The 24,202-nt window shown below is 42.2% G+C and overlaps 1 protein-coding gene across 1 annotated transcript in view; it reads right to left on the reverse strand.

The window, feature by feature from the left end:
• Positions 1-24,202, reverse strand: part of reln (reelin) — a 177,776-nt gene that overhangs the window by 98,015 nt on the left and 55,559 nt on the right. The window contains exon 4 of the mRNA XM_038284654.1: positions 11,950-12,020. Coding sequence (XP_038140582.1) covers positions 11,950-12,020 — 71 coding nt within the window. The remainder of the gene's footprint in view (positions 1-11,949; positions 12,021-24,202) is intronic.

Genomic DNA, 24,202 nt, shown 5'->3' on the forward strand with positions numbered 1-24,202 from the left:
CCCAGGACTGGATGACTGCCACAGGGGGGTGGCCGTGGTTCCAGTGGTTGGCCGTACATGTGCCGGCGACTTTTGCTACGTCGGTGGAAGGAGTCTCCTGCACTGCTCTGATTGACACTGGGTCCACAGTAACACTGGTGAGGCCCGATGTAGTGTCGGACTGGGCCCGGATTCAGCCCACTACGGTACAGCTGCGCACAGTTACGGGGGACATGGCACCTATGTTAGGGAGGGGGGCATTGACTGTGACTGTGGGGGGCAGATCCATCACCCATCCAGTGTGGGTAGCAGAGGTGCAAGACAGATGTATCTTGGGGCTGGATTTCTTAAGGGCTGCAGGGTGCCAGCTGGACTTGGGAGGGGGGACATGGAAGTTTAAGGAAGGGCCCCTAATCCAGCTCGGTTCCACAGTCCCTGATCCAGTCTCACCGGGGCCTACAGCCTGTCAGTCAATGCTTCAGGGTGCAACAGATAATGCATCACTGGACGTGGTGCGGAAGATCTGGGCAGAGAACTGTAGGGGTTTGGATACCCAACAACAGAAGCAACTGTGGCAGCTGCTCGTGGACTTTAAAGACAGCTTTGCCTTAAACGATGACCAGGTGGGGCGGACTCGGCTAGTGGATCATGACATCTTGACGGGGGACGCCCCACCAATTAAATGTCGGCCCCGTCGTCTCCCCCTGGCCCGGCAAGACGCATGTGACAAGGCCGTGTTAAGTTTGTTGCAAACAGGCATTATTGAGCCGTCTGAGAGCCCCTGGGCAGCGGCTGTAGTCATGGTGCCCAAAAAGAACGGGGAGTGGCGCCTTTGTGTGGACTACAGGCCGCTGAACGGGGTGACAAAAAAAGACTCGTACCCGTTGCCTAGGGTGGACGAGTCGCTGGATCTGGTGTCTGGTTCCAGCTGGTTTTCCTCCCTGGATCTCCGCAGCGGCTATTATCAGGTTCCCCTCTCAGAGGGTGCCCGACCAAAGACTGCTTTTTGTACGGGGCGGGGACTCTGGCAGTTCAAAGTCCTCTCATTCGGACTGTGTCATGCACCAGCCACCTTTTCCAGGTTGATGGACCAGGTGTTGGCTGACATTCCCCGCCAAGAATGTCTAGTATATCTGGATGATATACTGGTCCACGGCACCTCTTTTGCAGCAGCCTTGGGCTCCCTTCGTCGGGTGCTGGAAAGAATTAGAGCCGCAGGCCTGAAGCTCCACCCAGATAAATGTCATTTCATGCAGCAGGAGGTGACATTTCTGGGCCACCAGATTTGGAGGGAGGGCATCAGCACCATGGTAGAGAAAGTGAAGATGGTGACAGATTGGCCCATTCCCACTACGCAGAGGGATCTTAAGAGTTTCCTGGGGTTAGCCTCTTATTACAGGAGGTTCGTGCGGGCATTTGCTAGCATAGCAGCCCCACTTTTCCAACTCCTCCAGAAGAACCAGGAGTATGCGTGGACAGAACAGTGCCAGGGGGCATTCGACTGCCTGCGGCAGGCTCTGACTGGAGCCCCAGTACTCGCTCCAGCTGACCCCACCCTCCCCTTCATTCTCGACACCGATGCAAGTGGATTGGGGGTCGGGGGCGTCCTCGCCCAGGTGAGCCCCGAAGGAGAAAGAGTGGTGGGTTACTTCAGCAGGGCCTTTAACAAGGCAGAAAAACGTTACTGTGTTACAAGGCGGGAGCTGCTGGCGGTGATACTTTCGCTGCGGCATTTTAAGTACTACCTCTGCGGCCTGCCTTTCACTTTAAGGACCGATCACTCTGCTCTCCAGTGGCTGATGTCCTTTAAAGAACCCGAAGGCCAAGTGGCCCGGTGGCTGGAAGAGCTGCAAACCTTCAATTTTACGGTTGTCCATAGGGCTGGAACTAAGCATGCTAATGCTGACGCTCTCTCCAGGCGGCTCTTCGCTATGGAGGGATGCAGTTACTGTGACCAGAGGGAGAGGTTGGAGGAGGAGCAGCTGAACCTTAGCCAGCCAGTATCGTGTCAGAGTGACTTGGTTTCCTGCAGAGAGCTGCAGGCTGTGGACACAGATACCTGGAGGCAGCAGCAGGACCAGGATCCCGACATCCAGCCCGTGGTGCAGTGGTTGGAGAGACAGGTAAAGCCGCCATGGGAGGAGGTTGCCGGGCTTTCGCTAGCAACCAAAGGCCTGTGGTCCAAGTTTGAGGTGCTGCGCCTGGAGGAGGGGGTGCTGCAGAGGGCATGGAAGGAGCCTGCCACAGGAGAGGAGAGATGGCAGATCGTAGTCCCCAAAGGCCTGCAGGAGGTTGTCCTGCAAGCGATGCACGGAACCGCAGGGTCTGGACATTTTGGGGTCACAAAGACTCTCCGCCGCCTCCGGCAGGGTTTTTACTGGGGTCGGTGCAGGAGGGATGTAGAGGACTTCTGTCGTCGCTGTGACCCCTGCACAGCCCGGAAGGGACCACCAGGCCAGTCACATGCCCAGCTGCAACAGTTCGTAGTAGGGGCCCCTATGGAGAGGGTGGCGGTGGACGTCATGGGCCCACTACCACGCTCTGACAAGGGAAACTGCTATGTTCTGTCGGCTATTGACTATTTTACAAAATGGCCAGAGGCCTATGCCATCCCCGACCAGGAAGCAGAGACAGTGGCAGATGCCTTGGTAGGAGGGTTGATTAGCAGGTTTGGGGTACCGGACATTATTCACAGTGACCAGGGCAGAAATTTTGAGTCACGGGTGTTTTCTGTCATGTGCAGCCGTCTTGGCATTCAGAAAACAAGGACGACACCACTACGTCCCCAGAGTGACGGACTGGTGGAAAGACTCCACCGCACCTTGGGACAGCAGCTGGCCATTCTCACAGCGGAGCATCAGCGGGACTGGGACGAGCACCTCCCACTGGTGCTAATGGCATGCCGCTCAGCTGTGCAGGACTCCACAGCCTGCACACCATCGCTCCTCATGTTGGGGAGGGAGCTGCGCACGCCAGCTGACCTATCTTTCGGGCGCCCCCCGGATGCGCCTGCTGCTCCAGCTGGTCCTGAGTATGCCAGAAAGATCCAGGACAGGTTGGAGACGGCACACGCGTTCGCTCGGAGGCAGCAGGAGGAAGCTGGTGTGCGTCAAAAAAGGAATTATGATGTGAGGGCGAAGGGCCGACACTTTACCCCAGGGGAACTGGTCTGGGTTTACATCCCCCAGAGGAAGAAGGGCCGCTGTCCAAAGTTGGACAGTAAGTGGGTTGGTCCCTGCCGGGTGTTGGAGCGTATGGGGGAGGTCGTCTACAGGGTGCAGATGTCCCTGAACAGGAGGAAACTAGCGCTGCACAGAGACAGACTGGCCCCCTATCGAGGCGGGGCTGCTCCACAGGCCCTGGGAAACCATCAGTTGGGGGTGGCAGTGTCGCCACCAGCCTCCAAAGAAGCCACACAGCTGCTGCCGAGTGACGTCCCTGCGGTGAAGTCTGAAACATCGCAGGGGGGCCGCCTACGGCGGGCTAGAAGGGCCCCAAGACGGTTCGATGATTTTGTTTGTTCCCTCGTGGACGAGGAACTCTGTAGTGGGGGGGTAGTGTAATGATTCTGTGTTTTGTTTTATTGGGGTCCATATGGTTATGTGTTTTCTGTTCCCTTCCTTGTGTGTTTCCTTTGCCTGACTCTGCTGGCTCCTGCTCTCATGCGATAGGCCTGTTGGTTCGCATGGGGGGGGGGAGCTGGGAGAGCAGCGGTTCCAGGACCGGAAGTGTTAAGCAGGTTGAGAAGGCTAACTGAAGGGCTATCTTTGTTGGGGCTTATGCTAGCCATGTTGTGAGGGGCGTGAGCTGTGGCCTCAGAAATAACAGCTCGTTTTGCTTAATAAACCTGTTGACGGCAATAGCTCGGCGTAACTGGCATCATTACACTATATATAGAAACCAAATTTTAGACTTTATAAAAAGAATAATCTCCCACAATTCTCTCTTTCCTTTGTGTTCATACCTGAGCTACAAGAGACACATCCAGATAATACTATGTTGAACTAAGTCAGTTAAAATTCTTACAATTTTAAGGTAAGCCAACCTAAAGCCCCTTTTAAAAAACCTAACCTAGTAGAAGGATTTATTGGAAATTGATCTCTCCTTTCATAAAGGTCTTTCAAATGTCTTATCAGAGTGGAAGCTGTACTTCTGTCAGGTGGCCTAATTTATCATCACTGCAAATACTTTATAATTGATGCAGAGCTGGAAAAGTTTTTATGCAGAGTAAAGTTTCAGTGGCAGTGTGACAGAGGTGGCTGGTTCCCTGGCTGATCTTCTAGCAGTCCATAAAGCCTGAATCCCTTTCTGGAACTCTGTTCAGCGATGAAGCCCAATAAAGGCAGATCAAAGAGCCTGCATTCTTTGTCTCCATCTTTTTTCCTCACCCCACTAATCCAACAGAGTTTGTTGACTGAGAATATGTTGACAGAAGCCTTCAGTCCCAGTACACGTATTTTTCAAATTCATCACAAACATTACTTAGCTGTAGAAAAAAGCAAATACAAAAGTGAACAAATTGTTTGATAGTTCGGCTCTCCGTGGACTTTTTTTTGGCTCGGTTTTAAACAAGCGTTGTTTTAAATGGCACACAGTCTTTCTAGACAAACCATTTGGCTAGAGAGTGGCCCCAAAGATTTACAATTTTTTTTTTCATTTTTTTGAAGATATTCCCCTAAAGCTCCCGAAAAGGGCCTCATTTACACTTTTCGTTTTCAATGCTTCATCACTTTCTACACGCCTTCTCTCTACTGCATCTATTCTGCCTTTCTCAGTCTAACCCTCTGCACATCAGGAACAGACAGTGGTGCTCATTTCCCTTGGATTAATCCCCTCTCACTTTCTTAAAGACTTCAATTACTGCCTCATCTATTTGCAGCTCATCTCTGCTAATGCCTGTATCTTCCTGGCCAGGGCTTAAACATGCGAGTGTTCATGGGGGGAAGCACGCATGCATAGAAAGCTTTGGGTTTAGACAGTTGAACTTGTCCTCTCTGTACAGGCACACATTAGTGCCCAAATAAAAGGAACAGCTAAATAAACACACAGGGCACTTGACTAAACTATGGTGCTGAGGAACAAGATTGAAGTGTGACAACTGGGGACAACTGAGCATAAGCTTCAAACATCTTGAAACAAAGAGCAAAGGGCAAGAGTCATCCTTAATCTCCCCTTCATTTCAATCTAATCTCTTCCCCCTCCGCTTCTCTAGCCTTGCTACAAACCGCTCTCACTCTTGCCGACTCGTTTGCTCTTTTTCCCATTTGAAGTCACTTTTTCCCATTTTTTTTGCATTTGAAGTCACCCGACTCTTGTCCAACTGGTGGTTGCAATTATAATATCTCCAGGGTGCAGGATGCTGTTTTTGTTGGTCTATAGCGACTTAAAAGAATTGCTCCCTACGGTCACATTGTAAATTCTTTACTCCACTGAAAAAAACAAGGTTTTGTTGAGGCGAAAATAGGGGCCTCTGATCTTTAAATGCTATTAATACAACACACAGAAATTAGCTATAAAATTAGCAAGACCTACTGCTACTATATCTCCAAAATCCAGTTGTGCTTTTTTATATGTAATATAATCAGTGACTTAGCAGCAAATCTCCTCTAACTGAGCTATTTGAATCAGCATAATGGTTGCCGAACCCACACAGAGTGTGTAAACTTGCACACATATGTAAATTGCAGGGGCGGATTTAGGAAATTTGCAGCCCTAGGCAAAGACAGGTATGGGGCCCTATCATACAGATAGAGAAATGTTAATAGAATAGACATCCATTATCTGTTCTAGGTTTTGTCCCTCTCTTCTTGTCCCTTTTCTTCTTGTATTCCTCTCTATGTTTTGTACTCAGCTGACTTTTCATGCTGTCTCTAAAGGAATGACAGATTTTTTCCAAGCACTAAGCTCACTTAGCTGATTGCTCCTTCCTGTGTTTCCAAAAAGGCCAAAGTAAATAACCCAGTCCTTCTTTTCACTGTAGACAAGCCATGATCTGCTTATCTGTTCTCCATTTTTCTTTTGGATGAAATAATAGCTGCATGAATCATGACAGCAGACAAGATAGAGGAGAGCAGGAGGCGGGGTTACCAATCTACTTGCTCTGGAGAGCAGAGTTCGCTGCTTTTAGATGTCGTCTCCAAAGTCTCCAGTAGCAGGAAAAAGTTGCTAAATTTGGCGCTAGGCGACTTTTTCCAATAAAAGTGCAAGAGGCTCTGAAAAGTCGCTAAATATAGCGACTAAAGCGCTAAGTTGGCAACACTGCTCTTTGCATGGTTTGTTTTCAAATGGTTTGCTGCTGTCTGTTTGGACCTTTCTGAACATGTGCAGCAAATGGACTGATCCAATATGGTGGACACTGAAGGGAGGGGGCTGAGACACACTTAATATTATCAGCGTTCTGATGGCATTTTAGCAAAAGGATTTTTATCAAAAACATAATTATTGTGCACAAATAAGGAATATTTGTATTAACCATAACTATAAACAGAGTTTTATGGGGCCCCCAGGAACTTGGGGCCGTAGGCAGCTGCCTAGTATTGACTAAGTGGAAAAATTCTACAGATCGCTCCCTATGGATAGAAATATTATGGTCAGAATGTAAAATTTTAAGCTTTTTTTCTCTCTAATTCAAAAAGCCTTTACAACTTTACAGCAAAAAAAATGAACGCTGTTTTCATTCCTTGTGGGTCAAAGGTTAGAGCTCTGAAGTTTCCCTTCAAAACCTTGATAGTTTGAACAATTTTAGTACAAATTTTTAGCACTGAATGTTATTGGATATGTTTGAAAAGGTATAATTCATGTTATTTTAATGGGTTAAAGACCTTGGATAATTTTTTTTAGGCTCTATGTGGGGAGAGTGGTCATTTTTGTTGTTTGAGTGCTTGGGCCCTAGGAATGGTTGCTGCAGCGAACTGCAGCTAATTGGGATCAAAATAAAACAGCAAAACTCTAAAAAAGCAAAACTAAAAAATCATATTTCAGAAAGACAGATACATATTCTGAAAAAGCAAATATTTTAAGAGATCTTCTCAGCTCTAGAGGGGAAGACACTCTGACAACCAAGGTCTTAAGATTTCTTGCTAGTGGGCCAGGAGGGGTGGCATTTAGCCAAGAGAGCAGGCTGGCTGGCAGACTGGGTGGGTGGTAAGGAGGTGGGAGAGGGGTAGGCCACCCGTCCCCTCTGCGTTGCACTGTGATCAGGCGTCCCTCGGGGAGCGATGGTCTCTTTGAGTTATATGTCCCTTTAATAATCCATCTGGGCCAGAGAACGCTCGACCGGGCCCATAAAGATCTGATTTATACTCTCACTGGAAATGAGAGAACTTGGCGATGCCGGGCAGAAAGCTCAGATTGTTGGCCCCGCTGTTAGGAGATAGAAGTGATGGACGGCACACAGGCGTCCAAAAGCTCCACCCTTTTTACCTAACTCTATGCTATATTTCCTGGCCCTCCAGATTAGTTTCTCAAGACTGTTGCATTTTATTGCAGAACTTTGGGTGAAGCTGGTATTTTTGTAGCAGCTTAAAAACTTATTAAACTTTTCATTATTAATACTTATTTTAAACATTTTTATTTTATGTCAAGCTGTAAAATAATTTGAATCAAATATGAATGAACACATTTACTTATACTGTAGAACACCCAACTTTGTCTCCTAAAAGCACAATATTGTAAAGTTGAGTTTGAGTTATAAGGGTGCAGATCAAACAAACAAGAAAGAATGTTGGCAGAAGATGTTGCTGGCAGATTGAAGGGAAGAGGTGAAGAAGTGCTTTCTGGAGGGGGGGATGGGGCATCATGTCTGTAACCAAACAGCCCACCCCCCCCAAAGTGCTGCAGATTATTTAATACACTTGAACACACCACACACACACATATGCAACCCTCTGCTTGTGTCTTCAAAGGCGTTCAGGGGATTTATGTTGCTGAGAAGCAAAATGTTGCACGTAACTTGATTAGTCCAGATCTTACTGCATATCTTATTTTATCCATTGATCTCTTATTTGTATTATGATTTTTGATTCATCCTTGTCATACTTTATTGCTGTCTCATTATCAGCTTCACCTCCTTGCAATAAACCTTTTGCAAATCTTTGCCTTTTTAATTTCTCTTTTACTTTGGTTGATGAGTCCTGATTGGCTGCCCTTATCCTCCGTGTCTCAATCCTTTGTGCCCCGATTCAACCTTTCCTTCTTCTTCTCCAAGGATCATAACCTAGATTTACATAACTCCCATTACTTTCCTTCTTAAAAGCTTGAGACTTAAGCATCTAAACTTCAAAAGTGGCTTGAATCCCCATATCTTTTGGTTAACTTTCAAAGCTTATTCCTAAATTTCCCTCAATCCTCTTTAGTATTTGGCAGCTGATTTTATAGAAGTGGAACTGATAACATAGAACATTTTCCCACAACTTTTCGACGGGTAATAGCTTCTTTACACAATTATACTGCAGCAACAAAAGTTTTACAGTTCAAAAGCAAATACAATTCCATTCAAAAATGCTTTATTAGTCCCAAAGGGAAATTAAATGCTGTATTTTTAGACAGGTGTTGTAGGTGTCGATAGCTGTAGGCAGGTAGGATCTTCTGTAGCGGTCTGTCCTGCACCGGCTCTGGAGAAGCCTCTGACTGAAGAAACTCTAGGATGCTCAGTATTGTCCATAATCTTTTTCGCTTTATAAAGAATTCTTCTTTGTGAATGAATCTCCAGAGATTCTACATGAGTTCCTACTGTGGAACCGAGTCTCCATTCTTTATCAGCTTTTTAAAGTAATTTGCTCTGTTACCCCAGCAGATGATGGCAGAATAGATCACACTCTCCACAACAGACCTACTGTTAGAAATATTTTATTTATACTCCGTTTGTGTTTCATGGGTTGTGTTCTAATGAACTATTATGATGTATAATGTGTGATTCATCTTTTATTAACTCTGCTTAAGATTGTTCCAGATAAAAGGTCATGCAACGGACGGGTTGTGAAGGAGGCCTGAACAGCCTCTATCACATGTTTCTTCTAAACATGTGATCTTGGAACAATTCAATTGTAAAACAACCACATGCATTGTTTTAACATATGTGCTGAGGTTTAAAGTAAGATCCTTTTGTTTCTCTTTCCTTTTAGTTAAACCTCAGCTGGTGTAATTAGGGACATCCCCAGACTTTAATAAATAGCGAGGAGAAAGCTGAAGACTGCAGAGTGGGGTGGAGATTGTAAACTCTGCAGTCTCCTTCCTACTCTCCTTGCGAGTAACTAAATTAATTGTCTCTGTGCTTTCTTTCTTTCCCTGTATGTATGTATGATGTTTTAGGTGCTTAGACCTGACACCTACAGAAGATATGTAGCATCTTGCTGCAATGCAAAAGGACCAAAGCTTGCTTAGAAAGGCCAGTCTGCTCTGTCCCTTCTTCTAGACGGCTTTACAGTTGCATCTCCAGTCCAGTTAGTTGTCCAGGTGGACATCAAGGTATTTCTATTCCTCCACCATCTCCACTACTTCTCCAACACTGTTTACTGAACTCAACTTTTTCCTGTTTCTTCAGAAATCTACAATAATCTCCCTTTGTTTTGTTCCCATTCAAGATAAGATGATTGTTTCCACAACAATGCCACAAAGTGATTCACCAGCTGCCTGTACTCAGAGAGCTGATGACCATATTTGATGCACCTATTGGAATTTACTTCATAATCTGAACTCAACTCAATGTTTCGTTGCCTTCAAGTTAGAAACATTCATAGTTCTAAATATTAAAAAAATGTTACAGTGATTTACATGTCCTCATCATGACCTTGAAGTAATATGAATGATTTATTTGTACAAATATTTTATCAGAATAATGTGCTCCCTCATAAACAGATAAAAAAAATGGCTAAAAAAAGTTTTTACAGCAACAAAAGTTTTAGATATAAGAACCACAAATATTTATTGTGCATCATTATTATTATTTGGATTATATATAATAGACCAGTGTAGCACATGCATGTGAAGGGGAAGAAAAAAAAAATCAGATTTTTAGGTTAAACTCAACAGTGTAGAAACACTAGAACCCAACAAACAAAAACGGCCAAAAAAAGAACTGAAAAACTGAGAGAAGTGTGGGGAATGACATCAGATTAAGATTTAGGGGTTTGTGTGGATCAGCAGAAGTTAAGCATTGAAACTGAACTACAAAGACTTATTAACATTGATAGAACTGAACTGAGATATCCACACATCCATTCACTTTCCATCATGCTTATCCCTTCTGGGGTTGCGAGGGGTGTTGGTGAAGAGAGGCGGCGTCCACCCTGGACAGGTCGCCAGGCTATCACAGGGACAAACAACTATTCATGCACACAATCACACCTAAGGAGAATTTAGAGAAGCCAATCAATTCGCCAATTAACAATCATGTTTTTGGACTGTGGGAGGGAGCTGGAGTACCCAGTGAGAACCCACACCTGCCCAAGGACAACATACAAACAAACCAAAGATATTTTGATGTCTTTCTTTTGACATATCTGTGCTGATTTCATGCTATATCTTAGATATTCTACAACAAGATGGCACCACAAGCTGATGATGAATAACATCCATAACCTGTTCCTTTTGTGGTTATGTTAACGACCAATTAAAATAAATTAAAATGTGTCATTTATATCAGTTATGATTTATGACACACTGCTTAGTATCTCTTTATTTGATAATTGCCCTTCTATGTGTTTTATTTAATGAAGCCACCCTGTGATCAGGGCAGTCATTTCTAGTCTTCAGTGCTCAGATACTTTAATCTTTGGATCCGTTCTGACTGTCGCTATTATTATCCAAGCTCACTTCACTATGCACTCATCATATATGTGTATTAGCTTCATCCACTACTACTTCTTCTGTCCGTTTCACAATTTACCTCCTTCAAGGTCTTGTAAGGACTAAAACTCTGTTTTTTTAACTTGTCTGTAGCCAGCAGCTTTGTGTTAGTGTTTATACTTTAGGGCTTTGGCACTTTACCACTAAATGATTGTTGTTGGCTGCAGATATTTCCTGAGCAGGGAGGGTGGACTGGGGCAGTGTGTCAGGGGTGGTGAGAGGATGAGCTCTCCGGCAAGGAGACAAAGGAGAAAAACCTTCTCATCTTTCTGTCGCTCTGTGGCTCATCCATGGCTAACTGGGCTCTGAGCCTAATCTCCTTCAAAATAACAAGAAAACATGAATTTGAGCACTCAGTGTCCAGTGAGTGTTTTATTCTTAAACTTTTCTGATATATCCTTTTCTGATAGGATATATATATTTATAAGTAAGAATAACTTAAGTTGCCTTTTCTAAATGTAAAAAGTAAATATGATTTATACTATGCTGGTCTTTTAGAAAAAGAGAAGCAGTATTTAGTCTTTTTTTTAGTTTAGCATTGAAGACAAATTTGATCTACAAGAGGGGGGTTTTTAAGTGAGAAGGAGGAAGGCTTTTCGCCTGTAAACAAGCAATTATACACACTCAGCATGCATAGTGGGACTGCACTGTCTGTCGATAGCTACTTAGGACTGTCACAGAAAGTGGATGTAAGAAGTCTTGGCAATATAGTATAAGTCTCTGACAGAAAAGACGAGAAAAAGGAGTGGGGGAAAAAGCTGAGTTTAGCATAAGCTGAAATTAAGCCGGCAATATAGGGCATCCAAGTATCTCTTACTCTGGCTACATCATTAAGCAGCAAGAAATCCAGGAAGGGCTGTTAAGGCACAGTCCTGCACAACCAGCAGATCGACTGCTCTGTGACATCCACATCCTGACAGAAAACTCGTACACACAATGAAAATTGACAGGAGGTGAAAACATGCAACATCTTGCATGCATTTGTTGGTGCACATGTTTGTGTTACCGTACTGATATAATTGATGAATATATTACTCCTATGAGTGGATTATAAACATTCATTATGCATGTGTCATGTCACTGACAGGGAAAGAGGAATATCACTGAGTTGTCCTTGTTACTTACCTCCTTGCTCACAGAGCTGCTGGGCCAGTGCATCCTTAAAAATGATCTGTCCTCGATGTGTTGCTGTGGCTCTGGGAGACAGACGAGAGAAGGAGATGGAGATCATTAAAATAAACACCACCACGGGGAAAGTTAACTGGTTGTCCTTATTATACAGTCTGTAGATCGATCCGGCACAGATGGCATCATTTTCCAAAATGCACTTCAGTGTTTTATATGAAAGAAGGCTTCTTATAAAACCATTATGATCTGACTTTGACATGAAAACAAGGAAGCTCTTCACAAAGAATATCTGGGGTTAAATCTAAAATAGAAAGCATTGGGGTGTATTAATTGTGTGCTGTTCTTTCTTTTTTAGTGGATGCAATTGTGACGCATCTATAGATGCAACACATAACCATGTATTGTATGGCTTCACATAATAACACAGTGTTTTGAAAATACAATGTAAAGCGCATCCAAATCGAGACAAAAAAAATATTGTTAACTTTCACTATATCTATTCCCCATCACACCCCCAACTCACTATTTTAAGTCAGCTCTGTTTCTGCAGGGTTTTATATGGCGAGTACAGTAGTTTCTGCCCTTTTTGTTCATTTGTAAAAAGTAACCACAGTCTAAGACGGACGTCTTCAACAGGGGGTCCGTGACCCCTAGGGGGTCCGCAGAGGTACTGCATGGGGGTCGCGAAAGTTTTGATTAATTAGACTTTTTTTTATATTTCCCTCTTCAATTTTTCCACTAATTGAAATGTCTTTAAATACACATTAACATGAATTCAACACACTGTAGTAAACAGATAAACGGAGGCAGAAGATGTCTCTCAGTCATCAATGCACACATTCAGCGACACACAGGAGCTCTTTCAAGCTGGACACCGTTTCATTCACAACACCTGTCCCATCAACCAGGAATCTGAATCAGAAATACTTTAATAATCCCAGGAAGGAATTACTTTCATTACATTACTCTATATGTAATAGAGTGACTATAGGAGCAGTTTGATATGACAAATTTTTCATACAATTTGTATAATTAGGGGGTCCCCGCTCCATCCCACCATCAGTTAGGGGGTCCTTGGCCTGGAAAACATTGAAGACCCCTGGTCTAAGATTTAAATTAATCACCAAGTCCAAATCTGCATCATCCAAATCCCTTAAATAGAACATCACAATTTAGATTGGAATAATGATTTAAAAAAAACTAAAGATAATGTCAACAATGGGTGGTTAGGTTGCTTAAGGACCCAGATGCAGAACCGAGCAAAGATAGTTTTGACAGGTTTAATTGAAGAACAAGGAAACAGAGGTAAAAATTAGTGATGTTATGAGATGAGCCGAGGCTTCGAGGTGTGTGTCGAGTAATGGAGGGGGCGTTTCCCTGAAGCGCGTAACTGCTTCGGTAAGTGGTTCGGGAAGCGCAAGAATTTTGACAGGCATCTAAGTGTTCAGTCAAGATGTGGGAGTTTGGAGAGCTGCTGTCAGCTGAATAAAGTTTGGATAGATTCTAAGAATAAATTGGTTGCTTTTCCAACCAATGTATTTGCTTAAAGCTAATTTGGTTTGAATAAACAATGTAATGATCAAAATTTGAGCAAACCACCGAACAAAGTTAGTGTAACACGTCAGTGTTAAGAAGTATTTTCTCCTAGTTCAGACCATCTACATGAGTGGCGTTGTCTGTAAGAGACAGGCTCTCACTCTAGAGGCTGACGGTTCAAGACCTGTCTTTCTCTTTGGAAAGTTGCGATTAAACTTAATTATTTTGGCTGATGAAACTAATTTGCATTGTTTTGCCCGAGTAAAAATATAGATTGGGTAAATTAGGTCGGTTTAGTCAAAAGATTGGTTGAACACAACTTCCAACCTGTTTAAAACAAACAAAAAAAGTTTATTTCACTAAAATGGCAGAAAAACGGTGCACCTTAAATGAGTGTTCTAGGAAATTTTACACTTTAAAAAAACTTACAAAAGATTTTATTATACACACCAACCATTAACAATTTCAAGGGAACTTAAAAAGGGAAAACAAGAAAAACAATTGCAAAAAAAAAAAATCACAGATTTTATTACAAACTGTGGTTCTGCCCTCCACCAGTAGGTGGTGACATGTTCACATGAAGCCTCATGAACTGTGGGGATCGTTGAAGCAATTTGGCCAAACAGTTCAAAGCCTCATGAGGCTTCATCTCACCATCACTAGTAAAAATCCAGGAATCTAACTAAAAAGTTTAACAAACCAAAAACCATGGAGACATCAGGGGAAAAACGAACCTGAGGAGCCACGGGGAGATGAGCTGAGTAGATGAGTACAGCATTGAGAAGGAACCAGCACTGCGTGACTGCAGAGGTGGAGTATTTAAGGAGAACAAAACAAAGGATGGACTAACGAGCTGAATGAGGAGCAGGTGTGGGTGGAACTGGCAAGAGGGAATCCAAGGGGAAGGAAAACAATCACAAGGGGGCAACAGAGAGTAACTAAAGAATGCTAGAATATTATGGAAAATAAAAACAAAACAACTGATAACAGAAAACTCAGAGTCACAACAAATGAGAACCATAACAGATAAACTGTCATCAGTTTGGAGAAATGAAAAAGAGATGAGAAATTAAGTCTCTGAATATTGTCTAAAATAGGCTAAAAAGATAATGATTTTGTCTTTTGGGACTCCAACTGAAACAGCGAGACCGTTGACAAAAACGTGGAAAAAAAGAGGTAAATCTTCCAATACCTAGCACTACCAAACCAAATTTACCAGAACCTTCTTATGAGTAGAAACTCTGCATACAAGAAGGAGTCTGTTAAATGTGGTGTGCAGCAAATTTTGGCATAGGCACTTTTAAATAGGTGTGGTATGACTACTGTGTTTGGGCATAACATGATGACTTCAGTGTTGGCACAGTTCCTCATTATGATTCATATTGTTAAGCTAATCTGAAGCCAAATACACAGTTTACATTTATTGAGGCGTTTCACATAAGGATTTTTCCAAACATTTCCAGTTGTTCAGGCAGCAGACTAAGCTGCCCAATGTACCAGAGCTCCACAACGTTTTATAAATAAACAGACTATTTTTTTATCATCTGTCAGAAAACAGAACTGTAAGCTTACTCATAAATTGAATGTAAATTAGTAAATAAACCACAAATTAGACAATAGTGTACTGCTACTCTCAGGGTATCAAAATAAGTTAAACCTATAATTGTTTCACGGCAGCCTTACAAGGAATAAGGGGAATGCTAAATGTAAATGCTAGATGTACTGGTTACACTTTAATGTCTGCCTACAGCTTCTCTTTAGATTTTAATGGCCGCAATTAATGAAAGAAAGTAATTCCAAAAAAGTTAAAAAACAATCCTTTGTTTCCAAGCTTGAAGACGTTTCGCTTCCCATCCAGGAAACATTTTCAATTAAAAATGTCAGAAATAGTGTTGAGTTCAAGGCTTTATAGAGTGGACCAAAAACAAAGCCCTCTACAGGCTTAGAAAACATGCAAAATTAACCTGATGAGCTCCAAAGGGGGCTCCAGGGGGGGTCTGCCCCAAACGGGCCCTGTCTATGTCTCTGCCTGTAATACGCAAAAATGGTCAATGTCTCTGAAAGGGAAGTCTTTAAAGGGAATTGCTGGCCTGGCTGAAGGAATTGTAGGGGACCAGCCAAGGGCCCATCAAGGAAATTGGGGAAATTTTGAATGGCCACTACTGTACATATAGCCTCGTGAGACCATCCTGATCTCGCGAGCTTTCAAGGTTTCACTCGCAGATCAGTCTGGAGACTCTCCGTTGAAGAAAATTTGGAGCCGTTCACCAAACGAACGTCCAATCAGCGTTGGCTTTGAGGAGGGTTGAGGTGTGACCCAACGAGAAGCGCGACAGTTCAGTCTAAAGAACATGGCGGCTTCAGCCGATGAAACTAGCGTTAGCGTGGCTATCGAGCAGGTTTTATCGGAATTACAGAGTATTTCTTCACTGAAAGAAGAGCAAAACACTGCTCTGGAGGCTTTTCTCAGAGGATAAGATGTTTTTGCTCTTCTCCCGACTGGTTTCGGCAAGAGTAGCCTGGCTTGTGGTTGTGTTTTCGTCGTCTCTCTGTTAGTACGTCATATGCTTCGTTGATCTGATTAGTTTATTTGGCCCGTCTATCACCAACATAGGCCAATCAGCTAACCAGTATTTTCGCCCCTTCCCAAAATTTCTTCAACGGAAGGTTTCCAGATGGATGTGCGGAGCAAATCCATCTGGCGGAGTCAGGTTACTGTACATATTATTGCCGAAATTAACAACAACAAAAAATAGAATTCAGTATATTTGTCAGATGCTTGGTTGATTATTTTATGTAATTCTTTTTTTGTACCTCAACACTCAATGCAAGTCAACCAAACAGCCTATTTTGTACTTAATAGAGCAAATGTAAAATGAAATAGAATCTAGAATGCATGTTTTGATTTAATCTCTATCTCCCTGTTAATGCTGGCAAAAAAAAAAAAACACAATTATAAGGGACACCAGAAAAGAAATGGCTTTGAAACAAAGTTTTAACTAGCTTTTATAAATATTACCCCACTTCTAAAACATTCTCCTAACACAACAAAATGAGGAAAATGACTGCAGTTGGGCTGAGGTCAAAAACATAAAGAGCAGAACGGCTGAGATGCGTTCCTCACACAATTAGGGCACGCTCACTGTTCATTCATCAAGGGAGTACAGAGCAGCTGTTTCATCTGGGACACAGACAACCAATTCTTTTTCTATATTGCAACTTCGATTAAATATTAAAATCATCTGAGGCTGACAGATCTGACCAGCCTTCCGGTAATAGATACAAACACACGACCACAGTGTGTGTGCCACCCACAAAGAGAGCGATGATCCATCCATCCACAGAAATTACAAACATTTCCAAGATATTGTCTGTAGCTGCTATATTGGTATAAGTGAGGAGAGCAGAACGGTGATGCTGATGAACAGATGTACTAAGAACAGGTTGCTAAAACCACATTTGTAAGTGAGTAAGTATTTTTTTTTTAGGGGGTGAAAAATGAAGACAATCACAGACCACCAAGACTGGTTTATCATTAGGAAATGTTACGTTTTGAAAATAGATGAAACCTACTGTAGCTGCTGTGTATGTTTGTACATTTAAGGCATTATGTTTTTATTTCTGAACAGCACTTTTGATTATCTTGTTACTAGAAATTAATTTCAAAAATAAAAAATGATATTTCTGAGCATAATTGATTTAAAAAACAGTAAGTATCGGATACGTTTCAGGAACATCGGGTTATTATTCCAAACAGACCTCTTTTCTCTGCTTTGCAACTAAACAAACCATTTTTATGTCTTTTAAATCTCTTGATAGTTTGTTAAAGTTAAATCTGTGAATAAAATGGAGTAACTTTGTATAAGTTTGTAGGTATAATTGCCAGGGCAGAATAATTGCTTGTGAAGTTATTGCCACAAATCATTCCATTGTCTCTGCTTCACAGCAGCTCGACATGACTACTGAATACTTAAAAAAAAATTACTATGAGCTTCAATGGGCAAAATTTACATAAACAGACCACTTTTTGACCCCACAGTGGATTTACACAAAAGAAATGGCTAAAGTAAAAGTTTTTATTTTTATCTTTACTATCTTGTGTAGTTGGATGTATATATATATATATATATATATATATATATATATATATATATATATATATATATATATATATATATATATATATTGGTTCTGAGATGATCAGAACCGAGGGGGTTGAACTACCAGAAGGCCACATTACAGATGTTCAGGACAGCTACAAATACCTTGGGGTGCCACAGGCTAACGGAAACCACGAGGAGATGGCAAGAAAGAATGCCACAGCTAAATACCTACAAAGAGTAAGGCAGGTCCTGAAAAGTCAACTGAATGGGAAAAACAAGATCCAAGCCATCAACACATATGCCCTACCAGTCATCAGATACCTCGCTGGTATACAGGTGCTGGTCATAAAATTAGAATATCATGAAAAAGTAGATTGATTTCAGTAATTCCATTTAAAAAGTGAAACTTGTATATTATATTCATACATTACATACAAACTCATATATTTCAGATGTTTATTTTTTTTAATTTTGATGATTACAAATGACAACAAATGAAAATCTCAAATTCATCATATCAGAAAATTAGAATATTGTGAAAAGGTTCAAAATTGATGGCCCCTGGTGCCACACTCTAATCAGCTAATTAACTCAAACCACCTGCAAAAGCCTTTAAATGGTCTTTCAGTCTAGTTCTATAGGCTACACAATCATGAGGAAGACTGCTGACTTGACAGTTGTCCAAAAGACGACCATCGACACCTTGCACAAGGAGGGCAAGACACAAAAGGTCATCGCTAAAGAGGCTGGCTGTTCACAGAGCTCAGTGTCCAAGCACATTAATAGAGAGGCGAAGGGAAGGAAAAGATTTGGTCGAAAAAAGTGTACAAGCAAGAGAGATAACCGCACCCTGGAGAGGATTGTGAAACAAAACCCCTTCAAAAATGTGGGGGAGATTCACAAAGAGTGGACTGCAGCTGGAGTGAGTGCTTCAAGAACCAACACACACAGACGTATGAAAGACATGGGTTTCTGCTGTCGCATTCCTTGTGTCAAGCCACTCTTGAACCACAGACAGCGTCAGAAGCGTCTTGCCTGGGCTAAAGAGAAACAGGACTGGAATGCTGGTGAGTGGTCCAAAGTCATGTTCTCTGATGAAAGTAAATTTTGCATTTCCTTTGGAAATCAAGGTCCCAGAGTCTGGAGGAAAAGAAGAGAGGCACTTCATCCACGTTGCTTGAAGTCCAGTGTAAAGTTTCCACAGTCAGTGATGGTTTGGGGTGCCATGTCATCTGCTGGTGTTGGTCCATTGTGTTTTCTGAGGTCCAGGGTCAACGCAGCCACATACCAGGAAGTTTTAGAGCACTTCATGCTTCCTGCAGCTGACCAACTTTTTGGAGATGCAGATTTCATTTTCCAACAGGACTTGGCACCTGCACACAGTGCCAAAGCTACCAGTACCTGGTTGAAGGACCATGGTATCCCTGTTCTTAATTGGCCAGCAAACTCTCCTGACCTTAACCCCATAGAAAATCTATGGGGTATTGTGAAGAAGAAGATGCAATACACCAGACCCAACAATTCAGAAGAGCTAAAAGCCACTATTAGAGCAACCTGGGCTATCATAACACCTGAGCAGTGCCACAGACTGATCGACTCCATGCCACGCCGCATTGCTGCAGTAATACAGGCCAAAGGAGGCCCAACTAAATACTGAGTGCTGTACATGCTCATACTTTTCATGTTCATACTTTTCAGTTGGCCAACATTTCTATAAATCCTTTGTTTTTATTGGTCTTCAGTAATATTCTAATTTTCTGATATGATGAATTTGAGATTTTCATTTGTTGTCATTTGTAATCATCAAAATTAAACAAAATAAACATCTGAAATATATGAGTTTGTATGTAATGTATGAATATAATATACAAGTTTCACTTTTTAAATGGAATTACTGAAATCAATCTACTTTTTCATGATATTCTAATTTTATGACCAGCACCTGTAATAAACTGGCCAAAGGAGGAGATAGAGGCCACTGACATCAAGACGAGAAAGCTCCTCACAATGCATGGAGGGTTCCACCCCAAATCCAGCACTCTGAGACTGTATACCAAGCGTAGCGAGGGAGGCCATGGGCTAGTGAGTGTCAAGACCACTGTCCAGGATGAAACAACTAAGATCCAGGAGTACATCAGAAAGATGGCCCCCAAAGACAAATGGCTCGGTGAGTACCTCAGGCAGGAGAAAACCGAAAGTGAGGACAAGAAAAAGGAAGGAGAACCATCATGGAGGGACAAGCCGCTGCACGGCATATACCACAGACAAATAGAAGAAGTGGCTGATATCAAAAAATCCTACCAGTGGCTGGAAAAGGCTGGACTGAAGGACCGCACAGAGGCACTAATCATGGCAGCACAAGAACAGGCACTCAGTACAAGATCAATAGAGGCCAGGGTCTACCACACCAGGCAGGACCCCCGATGCAGACTGTGCAAAGATGCCTCTGAAACAATACAGCACATAACAGCAGGGTGTAAAATGCAGGCAGGAAGTGCATACATGGAACGCCACAACCAGGTAGCTGTCATAGGGCCGGATCTATCAAAGGTTTGCGTGTATAAAAACGTGAGCTATTTCACTGCGCACGCTAAAAAATGTACAAACTGATCTATCAACAGCGTGCTAAAAGGATTTGGTCTTTAAAACGTGCTAAATAGCGCCTCTTATCCATTTAGTACTATTTCTGCAATGAATATGCAATATGGGGCGTTTACACGCAAAAGTGCGTCTTGTGGGAGGAGAACATGTAAATATATTAATTTAGCACTCGCAAAGTGATTTATCAAACCTGAAAGCAATTTTGCTAACGGTATCTGACTCTATATTTAACACGTTTCAAAAGAAGGTGCAAATGGTCTGTATGCGTAATTGCGCACACATGGCAGCGGTTATTGTCGCAAGAAGGAGACATGGAAATGAAGCAAGGAGACGCAGAGAACGCATTTTTTCACTCCGTGTGAATATTTTTGGAATGAACGAGGAAACGATCATCCAAACATATAGTTTATCCAGCATTGCCATTTTGAAGCTGCAATTCCAGTGATTTGCTCCTCACAGAGCGTCAGCTGTACTTGTTCCTCAATGCTGGTCAGAGGCATCTCATCTACTGTGCCCCCTCCGGTTTTGTTTGCAGATGTTTTGTTATATGCCAGTTTTTCTTTGGTTCGCCTTCTAATATCCTGGTATCTTTTTTTTTACTTCATCCACTGTTCGCAAGGTTTCACCAACAGCGTTTACTTTATTACAGATTTGTTCACATATAGCGTTCCTCTGTGTGACAGTCACACTTCTTTGCTGTAGCTCACTTAAATGTTGGTTGGCTTCATCCACCAACACCTCCATTTCCTGCTGTCCAAACTCGCCATGCCGCAAACCACAAAATGCGCAAAACCCTCATTTAAATAGGGTGTCTCCAACAGTTTTGCACCTGCCACCAGTTACGCAATCGCTCTTGTTAAATCATCCGCAAACCATGGTCCAGCCCCTCACGCAAAATTCCAGTTTGCGAGCGCAAATTACTGCACGCAAAATTGGATCTTGATAAATCCGGCCCAATGTGTACAGGAACATCTGCCATGAGTATGGGCTGGAAGTCCCAAGGTCAAAATGGAAGACACCTCCTAAGGTAGTTGAGAATGACCGAGCTAAGATCCTATGGGACTTCAAGATCCAGACTGACAAACAGGTGATGGCTAACCAACCAGACATCGTGTTGATGGACAAACAGCAGAAGAAGGCAGTAGTGATAGATGTGGCAATCCCAAGCGACAGCAACATCAAGAAGAAAGAACACGAGAAGCTTTAGAAATACCAAGGACTGAAGTAGGAGCTAGAAAAGATGTGGAAAGTAAGAGCAGCAGTGGTGCCAGTGGTAATGGGAGCACTGGGGGCTGTGACCCCCAAACTGGGAGAGTGGCTACAGCAGATTCCAGGCAAAACATCAGAGGTCTCTGTCCAGAAGAGCGCAGTCCTAGGAACAGCTAAGATACTGCGCAGAACCCTCAAACTCCCAGGCCTCTGGTAGAGGACCCGAGCTTGAGGATGATGCATACCACCCCACGAGGGGTGAGAAAACAGTTTTTTTTAAATATATATATATATATATAAAACTGTAACTGGAGCGTGTAACAAAAGTAATTTCCCACTGGGATTATTAAAGTATTTCTGATTCTGACTCTGATTCTGATACAATAGAGCAGAGTACATATTTTTAATGAATCCACTGGAAAAATTATCTAAATACATTCAAATTTCTTAAATTAAGTGTGACCCTTAATTTGAGTAGGTAAATGAGATAGTTTGCCAATGGAGTTAGTATTTTTACTCTTAAAATAACACAAATAGATGATATGCACTTGAAAATTTTCTTATTTGAAGTGTAAATTGTCTTGTTCCATTGGCAAAATGTCTGTTTTACCTCCTCAATCCAAGAACAAATGCACTTATTTTAAGAAAAAAATTACTTATCTAGATTTCGATTTTTTTCCAGTGGATCCAAACTTTGTGAATTGACTGAGTGCATACATTCAGCCACAGCCAGACAGCCGATGTGTCTGAAAGAAGTTCAGTTGGTTTAGACATTAAACTCCCAGCTTGTGTTGTTCTGGTTAAAAGACTCACTTTGCACTTCCTCATTCATCATACCTCTTTTTCTTTCTCAGCCCACATGAATCCAGTCTCAGCTTCTACCTCTACCCACCCTGCCGACTCATGGCTTTTTTGCGGGTGCCAAGGCATTTACACATTCATCTCTTCCCATGAATAATGAATGGCCCGTTCATTAATTGATAAAGACCTCTTGTGCCTGGGCATAGCTGGGGAGAAAACATACTTAATTACACTCATATTTCAGAGTTGGTGAAAACTAATTTAAGGTTTGGTATTTATGAATAAAAGATGATGCGTAACGAACAGCGAGTGGGGATGTAAGAACAAGCTCCTAAAATATTTACTAAACAGCTCAAGCTCACTTAACAGTTTTATTTGGTGGCTGGGAAAGATAAATTTTCTTCAGAAAGCAAACTTCATACACACAGCTGAACAATAAAGCCAAGAATGATCTTGCATAAAGACATAAAAAATATCAAATAGTCTTCTGAACAAACAGTAAAGTTTTGTTTTACAAAGAAAATAAATCAGAGGGGAGGAATATGTTTTTAAATTTGAAATTTTTGAGCACAGGAGAGGTCTTTCTCGTTTGTGCAGCCATGTTTATTGTTAAAACAGCAGCCAGGAGAGAGCATTTAATCTAAGCCGGAGACTGTTTGATCTGAGCCGCATGACACCAGTGTCTGCCTGCCGTCACCCATCAGTGGCTCCTCAGCGTGTGTCTCTCATTAGTTCTTCCACACTCTAGAAAACATATAAACATAAAAAGGGGCGCTGAATGTTAATTTAGGATTTTTTTAAGGGGTTCAATGGGTAGAGGAATTATACACTGGAAAAAATGGAAATCCAGATTAAAATAACTGCATTTGCGCTTGGATTGATGAGGTAAAAGACACATTTTGCCAATAGAACAAGGCAATTTACACCTAAAATGAGAAAACACAATTGCATTGTCTTATTACAAGTGCATATTATCTAATTATCTCATCTTAACAGTAAAAATACTCATTCCATTGGCAAACTATCTCATTTACCTACTCAAATTAAGGGTAAATTCACTTAATTTAAGAAATTTTGACTTATTTCTGAACCGTTTTTCCAGTGTAGGAAGTTACATTTGCCATTTTTATTCCTCATCTTTCCTTATTTTCATTCAAGAATTCCTTCATCCCATGAACTCCAGATTAATCCTTGCAAATTTAAATTGGGAATAAGCAAAAGCAACTGGATTATGAAGCAAAATGAAAGTTGAAAAAACGAAGCATAACTAAATTAGACGGGGAAGCAGTGGAGTATGGATCTGGTCAGAGGAAAGTGAGGGGGGCGGGTTGATGGCCTTGTCAGTCAAATACCACAATCTGCTGTCAAGTAGCGAGGCAAGCCAGTAAACGCAGACACACACAGACTCTCTAAGCCATGTAGGAGCTGTAACATGTATGCAGATGGACAGGCTGTCACTCAAAGAGCTCCCAAAAGGGCCGGGAGTGGGTAATTACTAGCCATGTCATCCATTTTAGATTACATGTTGCTGTTGGCCATAAGTATCCCCCGGAAAGCAACTTGACAGCTTGCTGCTAACTACATATACAGACACAGGCACGCACACAGACTTCTGATTTAATCTATACTACAAATACATGCTTAACAAATTGCTCTTTAAAGAGTAAATTCAAATTCACATTCAAGCAAACAAAGCCAATGGTTATTTCAACACAAAATGTTACTTGCCTCAATGGATTAGACAGGTGAGGGTAGCACAATAGGGGCTATGCACGTCCTTTTAAACACCCCATTCCACCTGGCTGTTGCTGTTGGCTATGCGCATCCGTCTTTACCAACATTCTACACATTTTCTGATGGTTGCTTTCACCAATGATGCATCAGGCTAAAAAAGAAAACTAAACTGGTCCTCTTAATTGGCTGTAATTAAAGGAAAAGTCCGGTCAGCAAGGAATAATTAATGAATTAATAATGAAGGAATTATATAGTTAATTAATTTA

Source organism: Cyprinodon tularosa, unplaced genomic scaffold (genome assembly GCF_016077235.1).
Source record: "Cyprinodon tularosa strain WSP-4 unplaced genomic scaffold, ASM1607723v1 ctg200, whole genome shotgun sequence".
Taxonomy (NCBI): Eukaryota; Metazoa; Chordata; class Actinopteri; order Cyprinodontiformes; family Cyprinodontidae; genus Cyprinodon; species Cyprinodon tularosa.